Source organism: Neovison vison, chromosome 2, assembly GCF_020171115.1.
Source record: "Neovison vison isolate M4711 chromosome 2, ASM_NN_V1, whole genome shotgun sequence".
NCBI lineage: Eukaryota > Metazoa > Chordata > Mammalia > Carnivora > Mustelidae > Neogale > Neogale vison.
This window is the reverse complement of record NC_058092.1, coordinates 34435150-34452568: the sequence shown is the minus strand read 5'-3', so window position 1 is coordinate 34452568 and position 17419 is coordinate 34435150. Positions and strand designations below refer to the sequence as shown.

The 17419-nt window shown below is 58.3% G+C and overlaps 2 protein-coding genes across 9 annotated transcripts in view; one reads left to right on the top strand and one right to left on the bottom strand.

Annotated features, from left to right (window-relative positions):
* The window catches only part of SLC6A9 (solute carrier family 6 member 9), a 31071-nt gene extending 16914 nt beyond the window's left edge, over positions 1-14157 (top strand). For 3 of the 5 annotated variants that reach the window (XM_044238055.1, XM_044238056.1, XM_044238054.1), the window contains 12 exons: positions 419-575; positions 1177-1308; positions 1695-1965; positions 7950-8082; positions 8301-8435; positions 8527-8630; positions 9012-9249; positions 9340-9474; positions 9584-9683; positions 9773-9873; positions 12588-12758; positions 12872-14157. In XM_044238055.1, the coding sequence (XP_044093990.1) occupies positions 419-575; positions 1177-1308; positions 1695-1965; positions 7950-8082; positions 8301-8435; positions 8527-8630; positions 9012-9249; positions 9340-9474; positions 9584-9683; positions 9773-9873; positions 12588-12758; positions 12872-13066 (1872 nt within the window). In that variant the 3' untranslated portion in view covers positions 13067-14157. The remainder of the gene's footprint in view (positions 1-418; positions 576-1176; positions 1309-1694; positions 1966-7949; positions 8083-8300; positions 8436-8526; positions 8631-9011; positions 9250-9339; positions 9475-9583; positions 9684-9772; positions 9874-12587; positions 12759-12871) is intronic. The other 2 variants (XM_044238057.1, XM_044238058.1) reach the window with 1 other exon arrangement.
* A 169-nt stretch (positions 14158-14326) lies between these two features.
* CCDC24 (coiled-coil domain containing 24) lies at positions 14327-17378 on the bottom strand. 4 transcript variants are annotated; one of them, XM_044238062.1, is made up of 8 exons: positions 17253-17378; positions 16856-17031; positions 16608-16724; positions 16036-16113; positions 15492-15546; positions 14964-15033; positions 14775-14853; positions 14327-14690 (listed from the first exon to the last, which is right to left on the bottom strand). In XM_044238062.1, exons 1-8 carry the CDS (start codon positions 17376-17378, stop codon positions 14453-14455), a joined length of 939 nt encoding a protein of 312 aa, XP_044093997.1. In that variant the 3' UTR covers positions 14327-14452. The 4 variants fall into 4 exon arrangements, with proteins under 4 accessions (XP_044093997.1, XP_044093994.1, XP_044093996.1 ...); XM_044238059.1 differs by lacking the exon at positions 15492-15546 and having other exon boundaries at positions 14964-15214; positions 16856-17363; XM_044238061.1 differs by lacking the exon at positions 15492-15546 and having other exon boundaries at positions 14802-14853; positions 14964-15214; positions 16856-17363.
* Positions 17379-17419: the final 41 nt, after the last annotated feature.

The following is a 17419-nucleotide window of genomic DNA, read 5'->3' as shown; positions in this document are numbered from 1 at the left end:
CTTTGTGCCCAGCCCGACTTGGCTGCTTGGTATGAGGCTCAGCTGCTCCCAGATCCTCACCCAGAGGGGAGAGGGAGGCTTTGGAGGGGCTGAGGTTGGGGGCTCTGGACTTGAGCTCCCTCTCCGCATCCCACCTCTCAGATGTTGGGAGTAGCTGCTCAGGTGGGCTGGTGCCCCTGGCACAGGGTGCTGGGGGGCTGGTGAGAGAGAGAGGCCCCGCTTGGCATCCTCTGGCAGCCGCTCCTCCCTCCTCCCCTTCTCTGCCAGGCCTGCCAGCAGCTTCTGCCAGCAGACGGGAAGCCCAGGGTGGGGGTGGGGGCTTGGAGGGTCCATAGTGTCCCTGCTGGGAGAGGCCCAGAGGGTCAGGCACGGGAGTACAAATGCCTTTCTGATGGTAGCTTCTCTCCTGTCCCCACAGAATGGTGCTGTGCCCAGCGAGGCCACCAAGAGGGACCAGAACCTCAAACGGGGCAACTGGGGCAACCAGATCGAGTTTGTACTGACGAGCGTGGGCTATGCCGTGGGCCTGGGCAATGTTTGGCGCTTCCCATACCTCTGCTATCGCAACGGGGGAGGTACCCAGCGGGCACAGGGCAGGGACCACCCACTCGGATAGAGCCTACCCACCAAGGCCCGGGCTCCCCTCTCCCCAGCACAGACCCCTCTCCGGACAGGCTGGCCTCTGGCTCTCATTTCCTTTGCCCCAATCCCTGGCTTAGGTATCCTTTACCTAAGGCACGATCACCCCCTGACCCTGGCTGTCTGCTGTTTGGGCCTGACCCTGCTAACCTGCTCCCTTGAGGTCAAGAGAGGTGGAGAAAGGCACCTCAGCCTCCCGAGGTTCCCTGTCTTACACCCCCTGTGTGTCAACAACCCCCTGACTGGCTTGGGGAATTTGAGGATCCCAGCAACTTAGGTTTGTGACTTTGCTTGGTGAACCCATCAAAGCCCACCCTAACATGGTGGGTCTGGGGCCTGGGTTCTGTTCAGGAAGCCTCTGCCAAGTTCAAAGGCGGGATGTGGGTAGGATACCTCAAGCCCCAGGCTCCTGCTCAGTGTGTGGCCCACCCTCCTCGGGCCTTAGCTGATCACGAAAGTTTTGCTGTTGGGTTGTCAGCAGGAAGAGGGTGGGAGCCCCCAAGCCCACCCTGAGCCAGACCTTTCCCTGCCTGTCAGGAGCCTTCATGTTCCCCTACTTCATCATGCTGATTTTCTGCGGGATTCCCCTCTTCTTCATGGAGCTGTCCTTTGGCCAGTTTGCAAGTCAGGGCTGCCTGGGGGTCTGGAGGATCAGCCCCATGTTCAAAGGTGAGGTTTGGGGAGGGTACACCAGCCCCCACCCTCCCACACATGCACACACACGCACAGGCCTCTGGGGCCCTACTCACCCATCTGTACAAACACTGCCAACCTCCCCGGAGCGCTGGTGCTGACCCCAAGCCCTACATCAATGGCCAAGGCCACGGATGCATGCTGGGATCCAAGTTTACTTGGCCTCCGCCCTCCCCACCTACCATGTGTATCCATAAAGCCCCTGGGCCGCCCAGATCACCCCTCCTAAGGTCTTGACCTGTCCCTTCCATGGCCCTCCACAAAAGCCTACCCCAGGGGGGCAGGGCGGGGGCCCTTCAGCGTTAACCTTGCTTCCTTCAGCTAGATGCGTGAGGCTGCCCCTGCTTCCCTCCCTCTCGCAGGTGTGGGCTATGGCATGATGGTAGTGTCCACGTATATCGGCATCTACTACAACGTGGTCATCTGCATCGCCTTCTACTACTTCTTCTCGTCCATGACGCATGTGCTACCCTGGGCTTACTGTGATAACCCCTGGAACACGCCTGACTGTGCCGGGGTGCTGGACGCCTCCAACTTCACCAATGGCTCCCGGCCCGCCACCCCGCCAGGCAGCCTCTCCCACCTGCTCAACCACTCCCTCCAGCGGACCAGCCCCAGCGAGGAGTACTGGAGGTGAGGAGGTCCCACTGGCCCTGGACCGGACCGAGTGGGGGATGGGGTAGGGTGGAGGGGTGGGGAGGGGGGACGACATGGACACCTGGTGCCAAGCCTTGGCTCTCCCCGCCTCCCCTCCAACCTCCCTGCCCAGCACCTCCCTGCCCAGCACCCCCAGCCATTGGGCAACTTTCTGCTGAGCAGGTAGAGGGCCAGGACCAGAGCCAGGGAGAGGGCCTCAGAAGCTTACAGATGAGCTCAGGAGAGAAGGCTGACCCAGCCGACAATGCTGGAGGGCTAGACACTGAGTGCAGCATCCTGACCAGGGTGCCATGAGGGAGGGAGGGCTCCAGCAGTTGGGCACGAAGCAGAGTGGAGTGGGGACAGTGGGGTGTCTTCCCTGTGAGAACAGCGTGAGCAAAGTCCTCAGGTCCCAGAGGAGCAGAGGCTTGTCCTAACCCTGAAGGGAGGCTTTTCTGCTGAGACTCACAGGTGTGTGGGAAACTCCTGGGACCTAAGGGAGCCAAGGAGGGGCACCAGCCTTCTTGGAGAACTTCTATGAATTAAGCGTAGACATACCACTGCAGGGCGAAGGGAGCTGTAGAAGTTTCCTGAGCCCAGGGCTGTCATCATCAAGCTGTGCTTAGGAAAGACAGCCTGGCACTAATATGGTGACAGAGATGGGAGTCTCAGTCTGCTGCTGGAGTGTTCTAGAACACCTTGTCCCCAAAGGGTAGGAGTGAGGGCGCAGGGGGAAGTCCTGGAGACTCCCCGTGTCTTGTTGGGGAACCGGTGGGAAGAGAGTGTTGGGGGCCTGTGGGTAGGGCATGTTAATTCATTCCACATCTGTGGGGTCTGCTCTGCCAGGTCCTGGGTACCCAGGGGGTCTGAAGAGCCCAGAGGCGCTCACCTGAGGAATCCACAGCCCTGAGGGGTTCCGATTAGGGCAGAGGTGTGATAGGGGCACAAAGAGAGGGTGGCCAGTTCTGAAGGGATGGGGGCAAGAGGAGGTGGTCCAGAAGGCTTCCCCTAGGAGGGAAGAGGGAGGTGTAGAAGGGTTAGGAGAGACATGGGAAGGTAGGCCATGGCTGCGAGGTGGCTGAGGTTTGAAGTCTCTCCACCAAGCGGCAGAGAGCCATGGGTGAGAGGGCAGAGACCCCGGGGAGGCTGGAAGTCCTAGAAGCTCAGTATCCTCTGAGCCTGGTCCCGGTGCTCTGACCCCACAGGGCCCGGCTTCCCTGCACCAGCCACTATGCTGTGCCACCGACGTTCAAAAACAGCTAAGATGTGCTCATTACCACCAGGGGCTCGCAGTGTAGACAACAGTGCTCCTGCCTCCCAGCGAGGGGCAGGCAAAATTACAGGCAGGCTGACTCAGCCCCTCAGTCGCTAGACAGATCATTTCTTTTCTTTTCTTTTCTTTTCTTTTTTTTTAAAGTTTTATTTATTTATTTGACAGAGAGAGAGAGAGAGATCACAAGTGGGCAGAGAGACAGGCAGAGAGAGAGGGGGAAGCAAGCTCCACTCTGAGCAGACCAGACTCTGAGCAGAGAGCCCAATGCGAGGCTCGATCCCAGGACCCTAAGATCATGACCTGAGCTGAAGGCAGAGGCTTAACCCACTGAGCCACCCAGGCGCCCCTGTACAGGTCATTTCTTGAGCACCTAGTGGGTACCAGACACTGCCCTTGGAAGGGAGACAGCATGAGGACTGAGACACTCGGCCCCTGCCCTCATGAAGGTCCCATCTACTGAGAGGACCAGGCAATTTACTTCCCAGTTAGGTGTTGTGCTACATTTGAGGCACTGGGTGGGCTGGCAACTTGATCTAGACTTGGGGGGGGGAGGGGGTCTGTGGAGCACAAAGCCTCACCCACACCCACCAGGCTGCTTCCGAAGCCCTCACCCTAGCAGCTGTCTGCCAGGAAGTCCCAGCTAGCTAGGGCCAGCCAGGGCAAAGTTCTGGAGATTTTATCCAGAGGGGAATAGTCCTCAAAGAAAACTGCTCATGGGTTGGGAGGGCTCACTGGGTGGCGCATTGAACTCTCCTCAGTCAAAGCTGGAGCCAGGCCTGCCTCACTAGCCACGCCCCAGCGGGACTCCTTCCCTGCAGGATGGCTCCCTGCTGCCCCCTTCTGGAAACCCTGGGAAAATGACCATTGAGAGGTCTGCCCAGGCTGGCTTCCCCAAGGAAGTGGGGAGAGCAAGCACCCCCATTTCCTGGGCCCCTAATATGTGCCAGGCATATTATCTCCTGTCCTAGTACCCCTGTTTTTCAGATTCAGAGGCTGATGTTCAGAGATTAAGGAACTAGGCAGCCACGCTGGGTCAGGATACACGCCCTCCCCTGTGTGTGAATCAGGTCGATGGTATGAATCAGGCCAATGAGACTCTGCAGGTGTTCTTGGCCCACGCTCTCCAACACCCCTTCAGAAAGCTGTGTGGTCACATTGGAGCCCCACCACAATCTTGTTTGCTAGCTCGTGCAGGTAGTATAAAATAGTCCCATTTTACAGATGAGGGAAGCAAGTCAGAAAAAAGATTAGGAGACACTTCTAAAACAAGAGAAGCACAGAGAACAGATTTCTGAGCCCCACTCTGCCTCCTGCCCACTCTTTGGCCCATGGTCTCCTCTCTCCTACCAGCCCTTCAGTCTTATTTCACAATCATCTGCGTGCTGGTCTGATTCAGGCCCGGAGGCCCTAAGAAACGACCAGGCCCTCACCTCCACAGCCTGTGGAGCCCAGAGCACCCGAAACCCAGTGGGACTCAGGCCCCAGCACCCTGCTCTCAGTGTCTTCATGGCAGCTCTGGAGTTGCACAGACTTCCCTCAGATCGTGGTTCTTTGGCTTATCAACTGTTTGGCCTCAGGAGACCACCCAGCCTCTCAAAGTCATAGCTGTTCATCCACTAAATGGGAGGGGGTCACAGCACGTACCTTGTTGTAAAGAGGAGATGAGATCACTCAGATGGACCACGAAGGACAGGGATGGGTGCTTGGGTAGCACAGTGATGCCTGCCGACGAGCTCCAGCTGCTGCTGGAGAAACAAAGAAACAGATTCTCAAGGAGCTGATCGCCAGGCTGGGGCAATTAAAAAATAATGCAGAATAATTCCAGAGATGTTATGCACCGAGAGCCAACTTGTAAAGATGTTGGCTTCCAAGAGTTCTTAGGTTAATTGATCTCAAAAGCACATGGTCCCAAAACAAAACAAAAAACTAAATATGGTGCCATAAAAAAGAGACGTAGAATTCACTACTTGGTACCCAGGCTAGCATTCTAAACTTTGTTAACCCCCTGTGCCCTTGCAAATCATATAAATGATTAAACGAAGTCATATAAAACACTACCAGTTGAACATACATAATTAGACAAAGTTAAAAAAAAATCTTTTGAACAAGAAATGATTTCTTTACATGGAATGCTATTGCCTGAAGTAAGGCAGGTCTGAGTAGTAGAAGCAGAAGGACCCTGTGGCTATTCTAGAGGGCAGAACTTCCCAGCACGCACGTGCCCCGAGTAGGTGTGCCCCGTAGAGTGGGGCCTGGGCAGCCCGGAGCCCCAGCCCAACTGCCTTCAGCTTTGAGTGATTTCGTCTGTTTACCTCCAATAGCTCCCAGAATACTTTTTCTGTGTACTATGAAGGAAAAAAGATTGAAAGCACTGTCGAAGGGGACCAGGTGCCTCTTGGTGGTGGTCCCGCAGCTCCTGAACTTTTGCCATCCCCTTGACCAAGAGCCTGGAGTTGGGGGCGCAGAGGGACGTGTCGGACAGTGCCCTCTGCGGGTTGCGGTGCAAAGGGTGGCCTCCGGGGAATTTCTGCGGCTGCAAAGAGACAGGCCTGCAGAGCAAACACCAAATCCCAGGGCCGGCAACATTGTCCTATAAGGGGACAGAGCAACATCGCATCACAAGGTATTAAAAACGTCACCGTGAGGTTTGAGAACTGACTTGGAAAAAAGGGTGAGAAGAGCTGAGAACGATAGAGGACAGTCTATGAGCTATTCTGAGAGATCTTAGCTGTGAGAGGGGACAGAAGTGAGCCTGTATTTACCTAAATCCAGCTACAAATTATGCTAGATTGGTGTTACTATGCCCATTTTACAGATGAGGAAACTGAGGCTCAAGAGCTTGCCTCTTGCTCATCACTTCTGACCTGGACAACTGCAATACCAGGCTGGTCCCCACTCCCAGGTTCTCTCCTTTCTACTTCCAAGTCCTTTTACCACGGGGTTCACTTACTCATTCATTCATTCATTCAACAACATCTTTTGAGTACTGCTCTGTGCCAGGCACTTCGCTAGACAGTGGGGGAGCTGGGTACTCCTGTCTTCCAAGAAAATGGATGACAAACAAAATAAATTAGGTTTAAAAAAATAAAAAAAAGGAGATGTGTGCTGTGGAGAAAAATCTAGCAAAGGGGGTAAGGGGTGCTGGGCAGGGACCAGGGCTGCCATTTTAAGCAGAGTCGCCAGAAAAGGTCCCTTTGCAAAGAGGGTACGCAGAGTAAGTACCTGAAGGAGCTGAGGAGGGAGAAGGCGATGCCGACAAACCCAGCGGCGTAATTTGTGGGGCCCAGTGTGAAATGGACATACAGGGCCCCTTATTCAGATGTAGTCAGAATTTCAAGATGTCAGTGGCAGAACGTTAAGTCCAGCACAAGGCCCTTTGGAGCAGGGGGCCCTGTGTGACGGCACACGCCTCACACCCACGTGTCCATATGGATGTCTGGGGAAAGAGCACTCCAGACGGAGGGAAAGCTCATGCGTGCAAAGGCCCTGAGGGAGGTGCGTGCCTGGCCTGGTTCAGGAACTACGTGGAGCCCCGTGCAGCTGGGGCAGGGAGCGGGGCATCAAGTGGGAGGACAGGAGACCAGAGGGGTGGCAGACTGGGGACGATGGACCCCTTCGGGCCTTGCAGCTACTGTAAGGACTTGGGCTTTTTCCTGGTGAGAGACGGGTGCTGCTGCCGAGTTTTGAGCCAAGGAGAGACCCTGCAAGTGCTCTTATCAAAACCCTTCAGAAGCTTCCCATTGCTCGCGGGGTAAAATTCAAACTTCTCAGCCTTGCCTTTCATGGCTTCTTATAATCTGGCTTCTTCCTCTCCTTCATCCTTCTCTCTTCCCTCACCTTCTCTACCAGACTTGCTGAGCTACTGACAGACCCAGGCCAGGCCACGTTCTTTCACGATCCCCTGTCCTGCTGCGAGCTGCACCCACAGCCTGGCATGCGTGTCCTCTTCTCTTCACCCACCTGCTCCCTTCCTCACACCTTAGCTCAAGCCTCACCTCTTCTGGGAAGCCTTCCAGAGTGCCCTTCCGCCTGGGATCGAGATGCCCTTCCTTGGTACCCACGTGCCTGATCCGGGTCTCTGTGCCCGGCACCTATCACAGGGCCCAGCCAGCCCATAGGTGTCCTGTTGATTGAAAAGGCACTGCTGAGGCGGTGTAGGGCACCAGATAGAGCCACACATACATAGGGGAGGAATTTGGGTTCAGGCCTAGGCCTGCCTGTGTCAGAACCTCCAATCTTTACTGAGTACTCCACCACCTCCCTCAGCTCATCAGGATGGAGAAGCTAGTGTGGGTGGAGAGTTCCCAGAAGGCTTCCTGGAGGAGGTGACACCTGACCAGATGTGTCCATTCTAGAGGAGAGGGCATTACTAAAGGAAGAAAGGCACAAGCCAGGGTCTGGGATGGGCCCGAATAGGGATGGGGGAGTCCTTGACACCCCGGGGGCTGAGGAGGCTGGTCCAGGCTCAGGGTGTTACCTCTGGGCACCTTTGAGGGTCCCGGAGGGGCTGCAAGCAGTGTTGTCTCAGGGAAGCAGGCAGAAGGGGTGGGGTAGGGCCCGTTGGGCTGGGGCCTTCCAATGGCCCCCTTCTTCCATGCCGGGACCTCATGAGAAAGAAGGAACCTGCAAGGCCATACCCTGGGCCTCGGGACTCAGTTGCTGGGCATCAGGGGCCCAGGCCTCAATAACAGAGTGTTCCCTTCCCCAGGCTGTATGTGCTGAAGCTCTCAGACGACATCGGGAACTTTGGGGAGGTTCGACTGCCCCTCCTTGGCTGCCTTGGTGTCTCTTGGGTGGTGGTCTTCCTCTGCCTCATCCGAGGGGTCAAGTCTTCAGGGAAAGTAAGTACCCCTCCCCCAACAGGGTGTGTGCCCACCCAGGAAGACCCTGCCTCCCCTGCTGGGGTTTAGTGTGTAGGGCTTGGACGCAGGCAGTGATGAGGGGACATGCAGGGGAGAGAGGGGCCAGAGGGCCGGTGGTGGCTGAGGGGCCAGGCAGGGGCTGCCCAGGGCAGGAACGACAGCTGGGAGGAGCCCAACAGAGCCTGTCTTGCGCACAGGTGGTGTACTTCACAGCCACGTTTCCCTATGTGGTGCTGACCATCCTGTTCGTCCGAGGTGTGACCCTGGAAGGAGCCTTCACCGGCATCATGTACTACCTGACCCCCCAGTGGGACAAGATCCTGGAGGCCAAGGTGGGCCATGGAGTGTGGCCGGGAAGGGGCGGAGAGGGGCCGAGAGGTGCCCGCCTCTGACCCCAGCTCCTCTGCCCGTCCTCCCCTGCAGGTGTGGGGGGATGCTGCCTCCCAGATATTCTACTCGCTGGGCTGCGCCTGGGGAGGCCTCATCACCATGGCTTCCTACAACAAATTCCATAACAACTGCTATCGGTGAGATTGCCCCCACCCCCGCCCCTGCCCTGCCAGCCCCGGGCTGTCCTCTCTACCCTGCCGCCTTCCCCAGGCTTTCCCAGATCCCCAGACCCAGTGCAGCCTCCTAGGCCTCCCCTGAGGGCCCTCCATTCCACGCATGGCCTGGAGGTCCTGGGAGCACTGGGTCTGGAGTGGGTCACTGGAGAATCGCCTGTGGGGACTCGAGAGGCTCAGCCCACTTAAAAATGCCAGGAGCAGACCAGAAAAGAGGTTGAGAGGGATTCTGTTCCTAGAATGTTCCATCTCAGGTCTCCTCCCTGCCCGACTGGGCAGAGGGAAGAGGGCAAAGGGAAGCCGGCTGCTCGTCTTGAAACCTGTTTTCCCCCCTTCTCCCCCAAGGGACAGCATCATTATTAGCATCACTAACTGTGCCACCAGCGTCTACGCCGGCTTCGTCATCTTCTCCATCCTGGGCTTCATGGCCAATCACCTGGGTGTGGACGTGTCCCGTGTGGCTGACCATGGCCCTGGCCTAGCCTTCGTGGCTTACCCCGAGGCCCTCACCCTGCTGCCCATCTCCCCACTCTGGTCCCTGCTCTTCTTCTTTATGCTCATCTTGCTGGGGCTGGGCACTCAGGTAGGAGGTGCGGGACATGGGGCAGGGGCCTGATGGAGGAGGAGGTGGGGCCAGAGGCCAGGCCCCTGCTCTGACAGCCACACTCTGCAGTTCTGCCTCCTAGAGACGCTGGTCACAGCCATTGTGGACGAGGTGGGAAATGAGTGGATCCTGCAGAAAAAGACCTACGTGACCTTGGGTGTGGCTGTGGCTGGCTTCCTGCTGGGCATCCCCCTCACCAGCCAGGTAAGACCTGAGGGAAAGCCTGGGCTGGAGTGGCCAGGGTAGGGGGGGTTTCTGGGGCGAGAGATTGGGGCCTCGGGCACTCCCGACTCAGCTGCCCACTGGCCCGTAGGCAGGCATCTACTGGCTGCTGTTAATGGACAACTATGCGGCCAGCTTCTCCTTGGTCATCATCTCCTGCATCATGTGTGTGTCCATCATGTACATCTATGGTAAGTGCCCAAGCTCCTGTGTCCTCTCGCGTCCCAAGCCCTGGCCTGACCACACTGCCCTGCCAGGCTTACTGACACCCCTCTCTCAGGGCACAGGAACTACTTCCAGGACATCCAGATGATGCTGGGCTTCCCACCACCCCTCTTCTTCCAGATCTGCTGGCGCTTTGTGTCTCCAGCCATCATCTTTGTAAGTTTCTGGTCTGGCCCCTCCCTCCCTGCTGCCCTCTGACAAGTGTCCTTCTATTGGGAACCAGCAAGGGAGCTCAAGAGCCCATCCGTCTGGCCAGAGCTCCCCCAAGGGGTCTCCGCACCCGGGGCCACTGGGAGTCTGAAAGAGGTTGCACGGAATCAGGTAGAGACTCAGAACCACCCAGGCACCAGCCTCGGTGTAGGGAGGGAGCTGAGAGCCCTTATTAGACTGAAGAAAGCAGACTGGCAGCTGCTGAGAGCTGACCCTCCCTCCTGCCTGTCCCTGATGGGCCTCAGCAACCATTAGTGATATGGGTGTCTGCCTTGCTGGGCCTGGCTGAGCTCCCATCTCCAATCCCTCTAAGCCCAGGTGCTCCGGGTATGCAGAGTGAATGCATGGGCGTTCCACAAGAGGGTTGTTAGAGTCCGATGTCAGCTCCAGACTAGAGGCAGCCTCCTAAGCCTTCCAGGCACCAGAGTGGCCTGGCTCTGGAGAGGGAATGCTCTCGTTCCACTGATAATCAACATCTGGGAGACTCCCATCAGGGAGTGGAATTTCTGCACGTTGTTCATGGATCAACTCATGTGATCCGACTCTCCAAGGTATCCTTGTCATTCCCACTTGACAGATGAGGAGACAGAGGCACAGAGATGTTCAGTCATTGACCCAAGCTGACACAACTAATAAAGGACAGAATCACGCTTGGAAGCCAATGGTCCCGTCTGGTGCCTGTGTGCTGGGCCAGGCTACACCAGAAGCACCTGCAGGAAGGCAGACTGGTCCATGGGCTAAAAACCATCTGATTTTGCTCCTTTATGCCCAGGGTTGGGGGAGGAGCCACAAAGTGTTTGACGATGGAATGGTGGCTCCACAGAGAAGAGGAAGGGCCACCTGAGTGACAGAAGGGCGAGCCTAGTGGCAGGGGCAGCAGTGTTCCATCATGTCCCTCTCATGCCCAGCCTCTCTGGGCCACAGGGACCTCAGCACTGGATTTCCACTTGAGCTCCTATTTCTGGGGGAGGGAAAAGGCCCCCGAGACTGAGGAGGCCTCTGTCACATGGGGTGTGGGATCTTCCCGGAGGTTGGCACAGCCACCAGCTCTGGCCACTGGCCCAGCTGTGAAACAGGAGCAGCGGAAGCCTCCTGTAAGTGGTGGGAGGCGGGGGAGGCCAGGCACTGTGGCCAAGCATGAGCCCCCTGGGGGCTATGGCTGTGGCTGAGGCCAAGGCCCGGGACCCTCCGGAGGGGAGCTCACCCTCCGGAGCTCCAAAGAGGCTGCCACCCTGGGCAGAGACCCCCGGGTACCAGCCAAGGCAGAGCAGGAGGCAGGGAGGAGACAGACACAGGAAGGCTCCCGAGGTTTCGGCAGGGCGGCGGCAGACTGGGTCCAGGTCCCATGTCTCTGTGAGATTGAGACAAAGTGGGCAGCTCCATCTCTGAGTTCAGAAAGCCAGGCCAGAGTTGCCCTAAGCCAAGGACTCCAGGCCCTGTGGACCCATATATCTGGGCTGTCATTTCTTCTTTGGAGGCTTTACTTCTTTATATTTCTGAAAGGCTCTTCTTGACAAACCATCTTTCTGTCAGCTGAGACAAGGGACTTGTTTACACCTTGATCATCTAGTTCCGTTCAGGAAACTTGTCGTAAGCTCCTACTATGCACGGCTTCTGGGAGGGGGGCCCCCTAGTGGATGTGGATCTTGTCCCCCCGGAATTGGGGCACCAGGACGCTGCTGAGGGCTCAGGAGGCGGCTGCTGAGGCCCCCCGGGGAATGGCCCATGAGCCACCTGCCCATCTTTCTGCTTCCTTAGTTTGTTGTCGTTGCTGTGGCCCCGGGGTTCATTTCCCATTCCACTCCTCTCTTTCCAAAACCGTTCCGGTTGGTCCCCAGCCTGCCGTTCACCATTTCTAGCCTTTGGAGCCTCCCCTGTGGCTCCTGAGCCTCAGACAGGTGGGGGTTGGCCCTATCCTCTCCTGCATCGCTCCCATCTCTCTGCACAAGTCAGTTCAAATCGTCAGTGAAGTTGTGCCAGGCACTGTGCCGGGAACTGGAGACCCTGATGCAGTCCCAGGAGGCCCCAGGCCTATGGGAAACATGAAACAAGTGCTCAGCAGTTGGAGAATGCCATTGAGAGCCCTTTTAGGAAGAGGGATGAGAAATCTGGAAAGGCTTCTTGAAGGAGGTGGCATTTACATAGGGTCTGACAGGAAAATGGAGAGGATTCTCCAGAATAAATGAAGAGGGAGGAAAATGCTGGGTGCAACCCAGACACTGAGACCAGGGTGAGACCAGGGTAAGAACCCTAAGGCCCAGGATTCGGCAAAAGGGAGCCATCGAGAATCTCTGAGCAGAACTGACTGACTGCAAAGGCAGTTATCAGTTCTTCCCTGGCCGGTTCGGGATTATGGTGCAGACAGACCTCTCCTCCTCCACAATGCCTGATGCCTACCTGTCCCCCAGGCCCTGGACCCCTGGTTCCACCTGCTTTTTCCTCTACCCAAACCTTGGCATTGCCCCTGTCCTGCCCCAAATGCCTCTTCCTAGTTCTGGAGACCAGAGAGGAAGGGGAAGGGGTGCTGGGCGGAGGGCGGAGGCCTAGAGAAGGGTGGGGATGGAGGGGGGCGGGATGAAAGGGTGGAGGATGGAGGGGCGGAGATGCAGGGGCGGTGCTGGGCTGGCCTCAAGGGCACTCCCTTCCCCTACTGTCTGCAGTTCATTCTCATCTTCACCGTGATCCAGTACCGGCCAATCACCTACAACCACTACCAATACCCAGGCTGGGCTGTGGCCATCGGCTTCCTGATGGCTTTGTCCTCCGTCATTTGTATCCCCCTCTATGCCCTGTTCCAGCTCTGCCGCACAGATGGGGACACGCTCCTCCAGGTGAGGGGTGGGGGCTGGCCACAGCCAGGTGAACCGGGAGGGGGTGGGTGGATGGGGTTTCATGGCCCCCTTCTGAAGCACCCATCCACCCTCCATGTCTACCTCTCCTGCAGCGTTTGAAAAATGCCACAAAGCCAAGCAGAGACTGGGGCCCCGCCCTCCTGGAGCACCAGACTGGGCGCTATGCCCCAGCCATCCCACCCTCTCCTGAAGACGGGCTTGAGGTCCAGCCGCTGCACCCAGACAAGGCCCAGATCCCCATGGTGGGCAGTAACGGCTCTAGCCGCCTGCAGGACTCCCGGATATGAGCACAGCAGCCCGGGGGCCCCACCCCCGCCCGTGCTCCCACCACAGAGACTGGGGAGAGAGGGGACGGGTGTCACCACCTGCCCCTGCCATGCCCGGGCCAGGGCGGCTGTTGTCACCTTGGTCACCACTGGTAGCGTGGTCATTTGTGCTCGTGTCCCCAGTGTTTACAGGTCCTTTGGATGCCAAGATGGCAGCTGGGGATGGGTTTGGGCAATAGGAGGGTTGCCAGGGGTGGGGCCAAAGCACTTTGGAGGGGGTCTCAGGCCAGGTCCCCAGAGATCTGCTGGGCTTTACATGGCCTCTGATGCCCTCACACTCTGTCCGGAGCTGCGGTTCTAGGTGGGCCCTACCTGTCCCGGTCCTCAGGCCTCCAGCCTCCTGACCAGTGTTCCTGCCCCCAGAGCAGACCCCAGCCTCTGCCCAGGCAGATTTGGGTCTTCCTATCCAGGGGCAAGGTTTGGGGCTAAGGGGCTGTACAGTGTTATTTGTCAGGCTGTGCTGCCCAGCCCTGTTTGTCTGTGTAATTATTTTTGTAAAAATTGTATTCTCTGTGGTTGCCACTCCCATGCCCCCCACCTTGGGCCCCTCTGTCTTCCCTGCCTGCCTGCACCTCACTCGGCTGCTCTGGGGTTTCCACACCTCATTCCAGCCCTGGCTGTCAGGCCCAGCCAGCAGAGGCCCATGACCCAGCAGCCTGCCCAAAGCACTCGTTTCTGGGGGGTGGGGGTGGGGGTGCTGCTCAGCAGGAGGTTTGAGCCCAGAGCCCTAGGGAAGGGGACCTTACACGAAACCCCCTTGCCCTCCCTCCACCAGGCTAAGGTCCAGTCCTCCCAAACTGGGCTGCCCTTGTTCATGTGCCAAATGGCCCCATCCTGCGTGCCCCATCCCCTCTGGAGCCAGAGCTCCCTTCCCCTCAGCCCCGCAGTGTCCGTCTGTCTATCCTCTGTGCCCCTCTGTGCAGTGACAGCCCCGAAGAGCCGCCTCTAATCGTCTGTAGCAATAATGGTGCATCGCCCACCCCTACCCATCCGTGCACCACTAGGATTTTAAAGTCCATAGATTTTAATGAAATTTCTATTCCTGTCTCTGAGCTGCTGCTGTGCTTTGTCTGAGTCCCCCAGGGCTGGGATGAGACCTCTGCCTGCCAGGCCTTTGTGGAGGACCGGGAGAAGAAAGGCCAAAGGCTCTGATGGTCAGAACCAGACACCAGGGGCTCAGCGAAGGGGTGGAGCAAGAAGGGCCAGACAGACGGAGAGCCTTGCGTCCTGGCTGGGGCCCATCCAAGACTAGATCTGAAGCAGGCTGGGCCACAGCAGCTGAGGGGTGGGCAGCAGCGGATGGGGTGAGTTCCAGCAGACGCCAAGGCCTACTTGATGATCAGCCCTTTAGGTGGGGGCCTGGGGTGTAGCGCTGGATGCTGGAGTAGACACTGGCCTTTCCCCAGGGCTGCCCTGAAGCTTCCGGCCCCAGCGGCAGGTGGTAGCCAGGTGTCGGGGGCGGGGGCAGCTCTCGGGAGGCGGGGCAGGTAGGCAGCACTGGCCAGGCCCTGTCCAAACCCCAGCCTTCCCGAGGGGGCAAGGCTGGGGTCTGAGACCCAGGCTGGAGGATCCCACGGGCTGCTGCCTGAAGAGGAAAGAGCAGCAGTGAGCGAGCAGCAGCCTGATCTTCTGGCCACCCTGTCCGGCAGGGCCACCGCTTGGGGTTGACCTGAGGCTGGAGGAGACATGGGAGGACCTCGGAAGTGCCTGCAGCTCCTGGCGCATGGCTGCCTTCTGCTCCTTCAGCTCTGTGGGAGAGATGCCTCTGACACACAGCGCCCAGCAGCTCTGGGCTGTACACCAGTGTGGGGTGGGGAGCGGGAGGCTGGGTGCTTTGGGGCCTCCTTAGGGTCCTCACCTGCCAGGGTGGGCGCTAGGCTTGCCTCGGAGGGCTGGGGTGCCCCTGTGTACTCCTCTTCCAGGCAGCGCTGCCGGGAGAGCTGGCTCAGTGCCTGGCCGGAAGCATGGGTGGGGCAGGGCAGGGTGCAGAGGCCAAGATCCCCATGGCAGGGCCCCCCAAACAGGCTCAGGCAGCCCATAGGTGTGGGGGGGACACTAGCTCCCCTGAAAGGCCCTTCTTGGTGAGGGGGTGGCTGGCTTGGACTCAGACTTAGGGAAGGGAAGGAGGCAAAGACAAGGGACAATTCAGCGAGTTAATCTAAAAGTGCTGACCTTGGGCTAAGGGGCTCAAACAGAACCTTCTGGATTCACAAACATAGGGACTGTGCACATGTGAGAAATGGCCACAGCACCCACACACACCTTTCCATGCACATGTGCACCCAGACAGACACACACACACGGCCTTCCCATGCCAGGTGAGAGGCCGTGGTGTCTACACTCGGCAGAAAGGCTCTGGGCAGGGAGGCCCTGGGCTGCTGCTCACCTGCAGGACAGGGATCATCCTCTCCAAGGTGTGACACTCCTCCTCTAGGAGGCTCCTGGGACACATGGGAGTATGGCAGCCATGGCCAGCTCCACGAGACCCAGTCTCAGTTAAGCCCTCCACCCAGCCCCTAACCTCCAGCCTCCCCACCACTAGAACCTCCTGCCTCAGCCCACCCTGCTTTCTGGGGCCAGGCACTGGCTGCAGCCTTCCACTCCTGCCAACCTCTGCCAGGACAGGATGTGTCCTTCTTGTGCCGACCTCACAGTGCCCACCAGCCTCCCTTCTGCATTCCTGCAGGGGCCTCCTCCAGCCTCCCTTCTCCCCCACACCACAGCCCCTCCCCAGCTTAAAACCCTGCCACAGTTCCTCTAGAGTGGCCCTGCAGCAACCCACCCTTTCCACTTGTCAGCCTTCCTCTCCTGGTCCCCACCAGGTGTGTTTCCCCCTTTTCCTCTCCCGCAGTCCAATCCCGGTACTTGGAGACCTGTCCCAGCCCCATCCTCCCTGTGTCCATCCCACCATGTGCACTCAGGGGCCTCACCGCAGGTGTCCAGCAACCTGGTCGATGCTGGACACATTCAGTTGGTCCTTGATGATGCTGAGGTCCCTCTGACCGCTGCTGGCAGATGAGGTCACTGTCACTCACCCCATGTTGCCTCACCCCAGGCCTTCAGGATACAAATGCCACTTCTCCTAGACAGTTCTGTGTCTTTTCTCACAAAGGCAACATAATAGACCGCAAAGGGGAAGAGTTCTGGAGCTTGGGTTTGCAAATCGGCTCTGCCACCCTTCAATGTGCATGAACTTGGGCAAATGGATTATCCCTTCTGAGTTTCAGTTCCTCGTCAGTAAAAGGGGGCCATCATTCCTCTAAAGGCTTGTGTGAGAACTAGAAATAAGTGGCTGCTTATACACTTGTGAACATGCTCCTTCTCCTTTATCTCAGGCAGTCCCCAGCATTCTCTAGCCCAGCTCTCTTGGATCCCTACATATGGTTGTAGGAGGTCCAGCTCCAGGCCAGGAACTTCTCCATGGAGCCAAGTGGAACCCACCAGCTGGCTGGGGTCCTCTGCCAAGCAGGAACAGCTCCCTCCTCTTCTACCACCACTTTACCTGGGTTCACCAGCTCTCATCTGCAATACCTCCTGTTCTGGCAAATCACACCTAGGCTCCTCCAAGGCAAAGCGCAGGACCCTGGGGCTATACTGGACCCAAGCCTGGGTCTGGTCCCTGCAGAAGGTGCACTGAAGGTAATTCAGGGGCTCCTTCCAGGGAACCATCAAAGGCAATCCTGGCCCCTTATCAGGCGCACAGCTAGCCCCTCTTAGCTCTGCCACAGGGCCTATGTCTGAGGTTCCCACCTGCCCTCGCAGATGGCCTTCTGGCGGAGGCCTAGGAGCAGCTGCCTCAGTTCTTGGCGTATGAGGTCTCTTAGGAGGGGCGGTGGTGCCAGAAGGGAGGAGGGATCGGAGGTGGGGCGGGAGCCAGAGGCTTGGGAGGATCGAGCCTCTTGGAGCAGTGACTGTAGCATCACCACCTGCAAGGAGAGCTGGGACACCTTGCGACTCGGGAGAGAAGTGACGGAAGTGAAGGGGGCTGGGGGACTGAGGGGCAGAGCGGAGTCCAGAGGGCTGGGGACGGTGAGATCCGGCAAGATCTCGAGAGATACCAGGCAGGACCGGGGACCCGGAGGAGGTGGGGTAAATCACCCGAGTCCTGGGACAGGCCTGGAGTGTGGCCCATCTGCCCACTCCCCACCTCTGCTCGTAGCTCCAGGCTCAGGTCCACCGTCGTCTCCCCCAGAATCCTCTTCACTTCGGGCCGCTCCGGGAGCGGAACGTGCTCCTCTACCAGCTCCCACAGAGACGGGGAGTCCCGGAGCATGGCCCGCCCGCGCAGCCGCCCTCCGACGAGCGGCCAGGGAC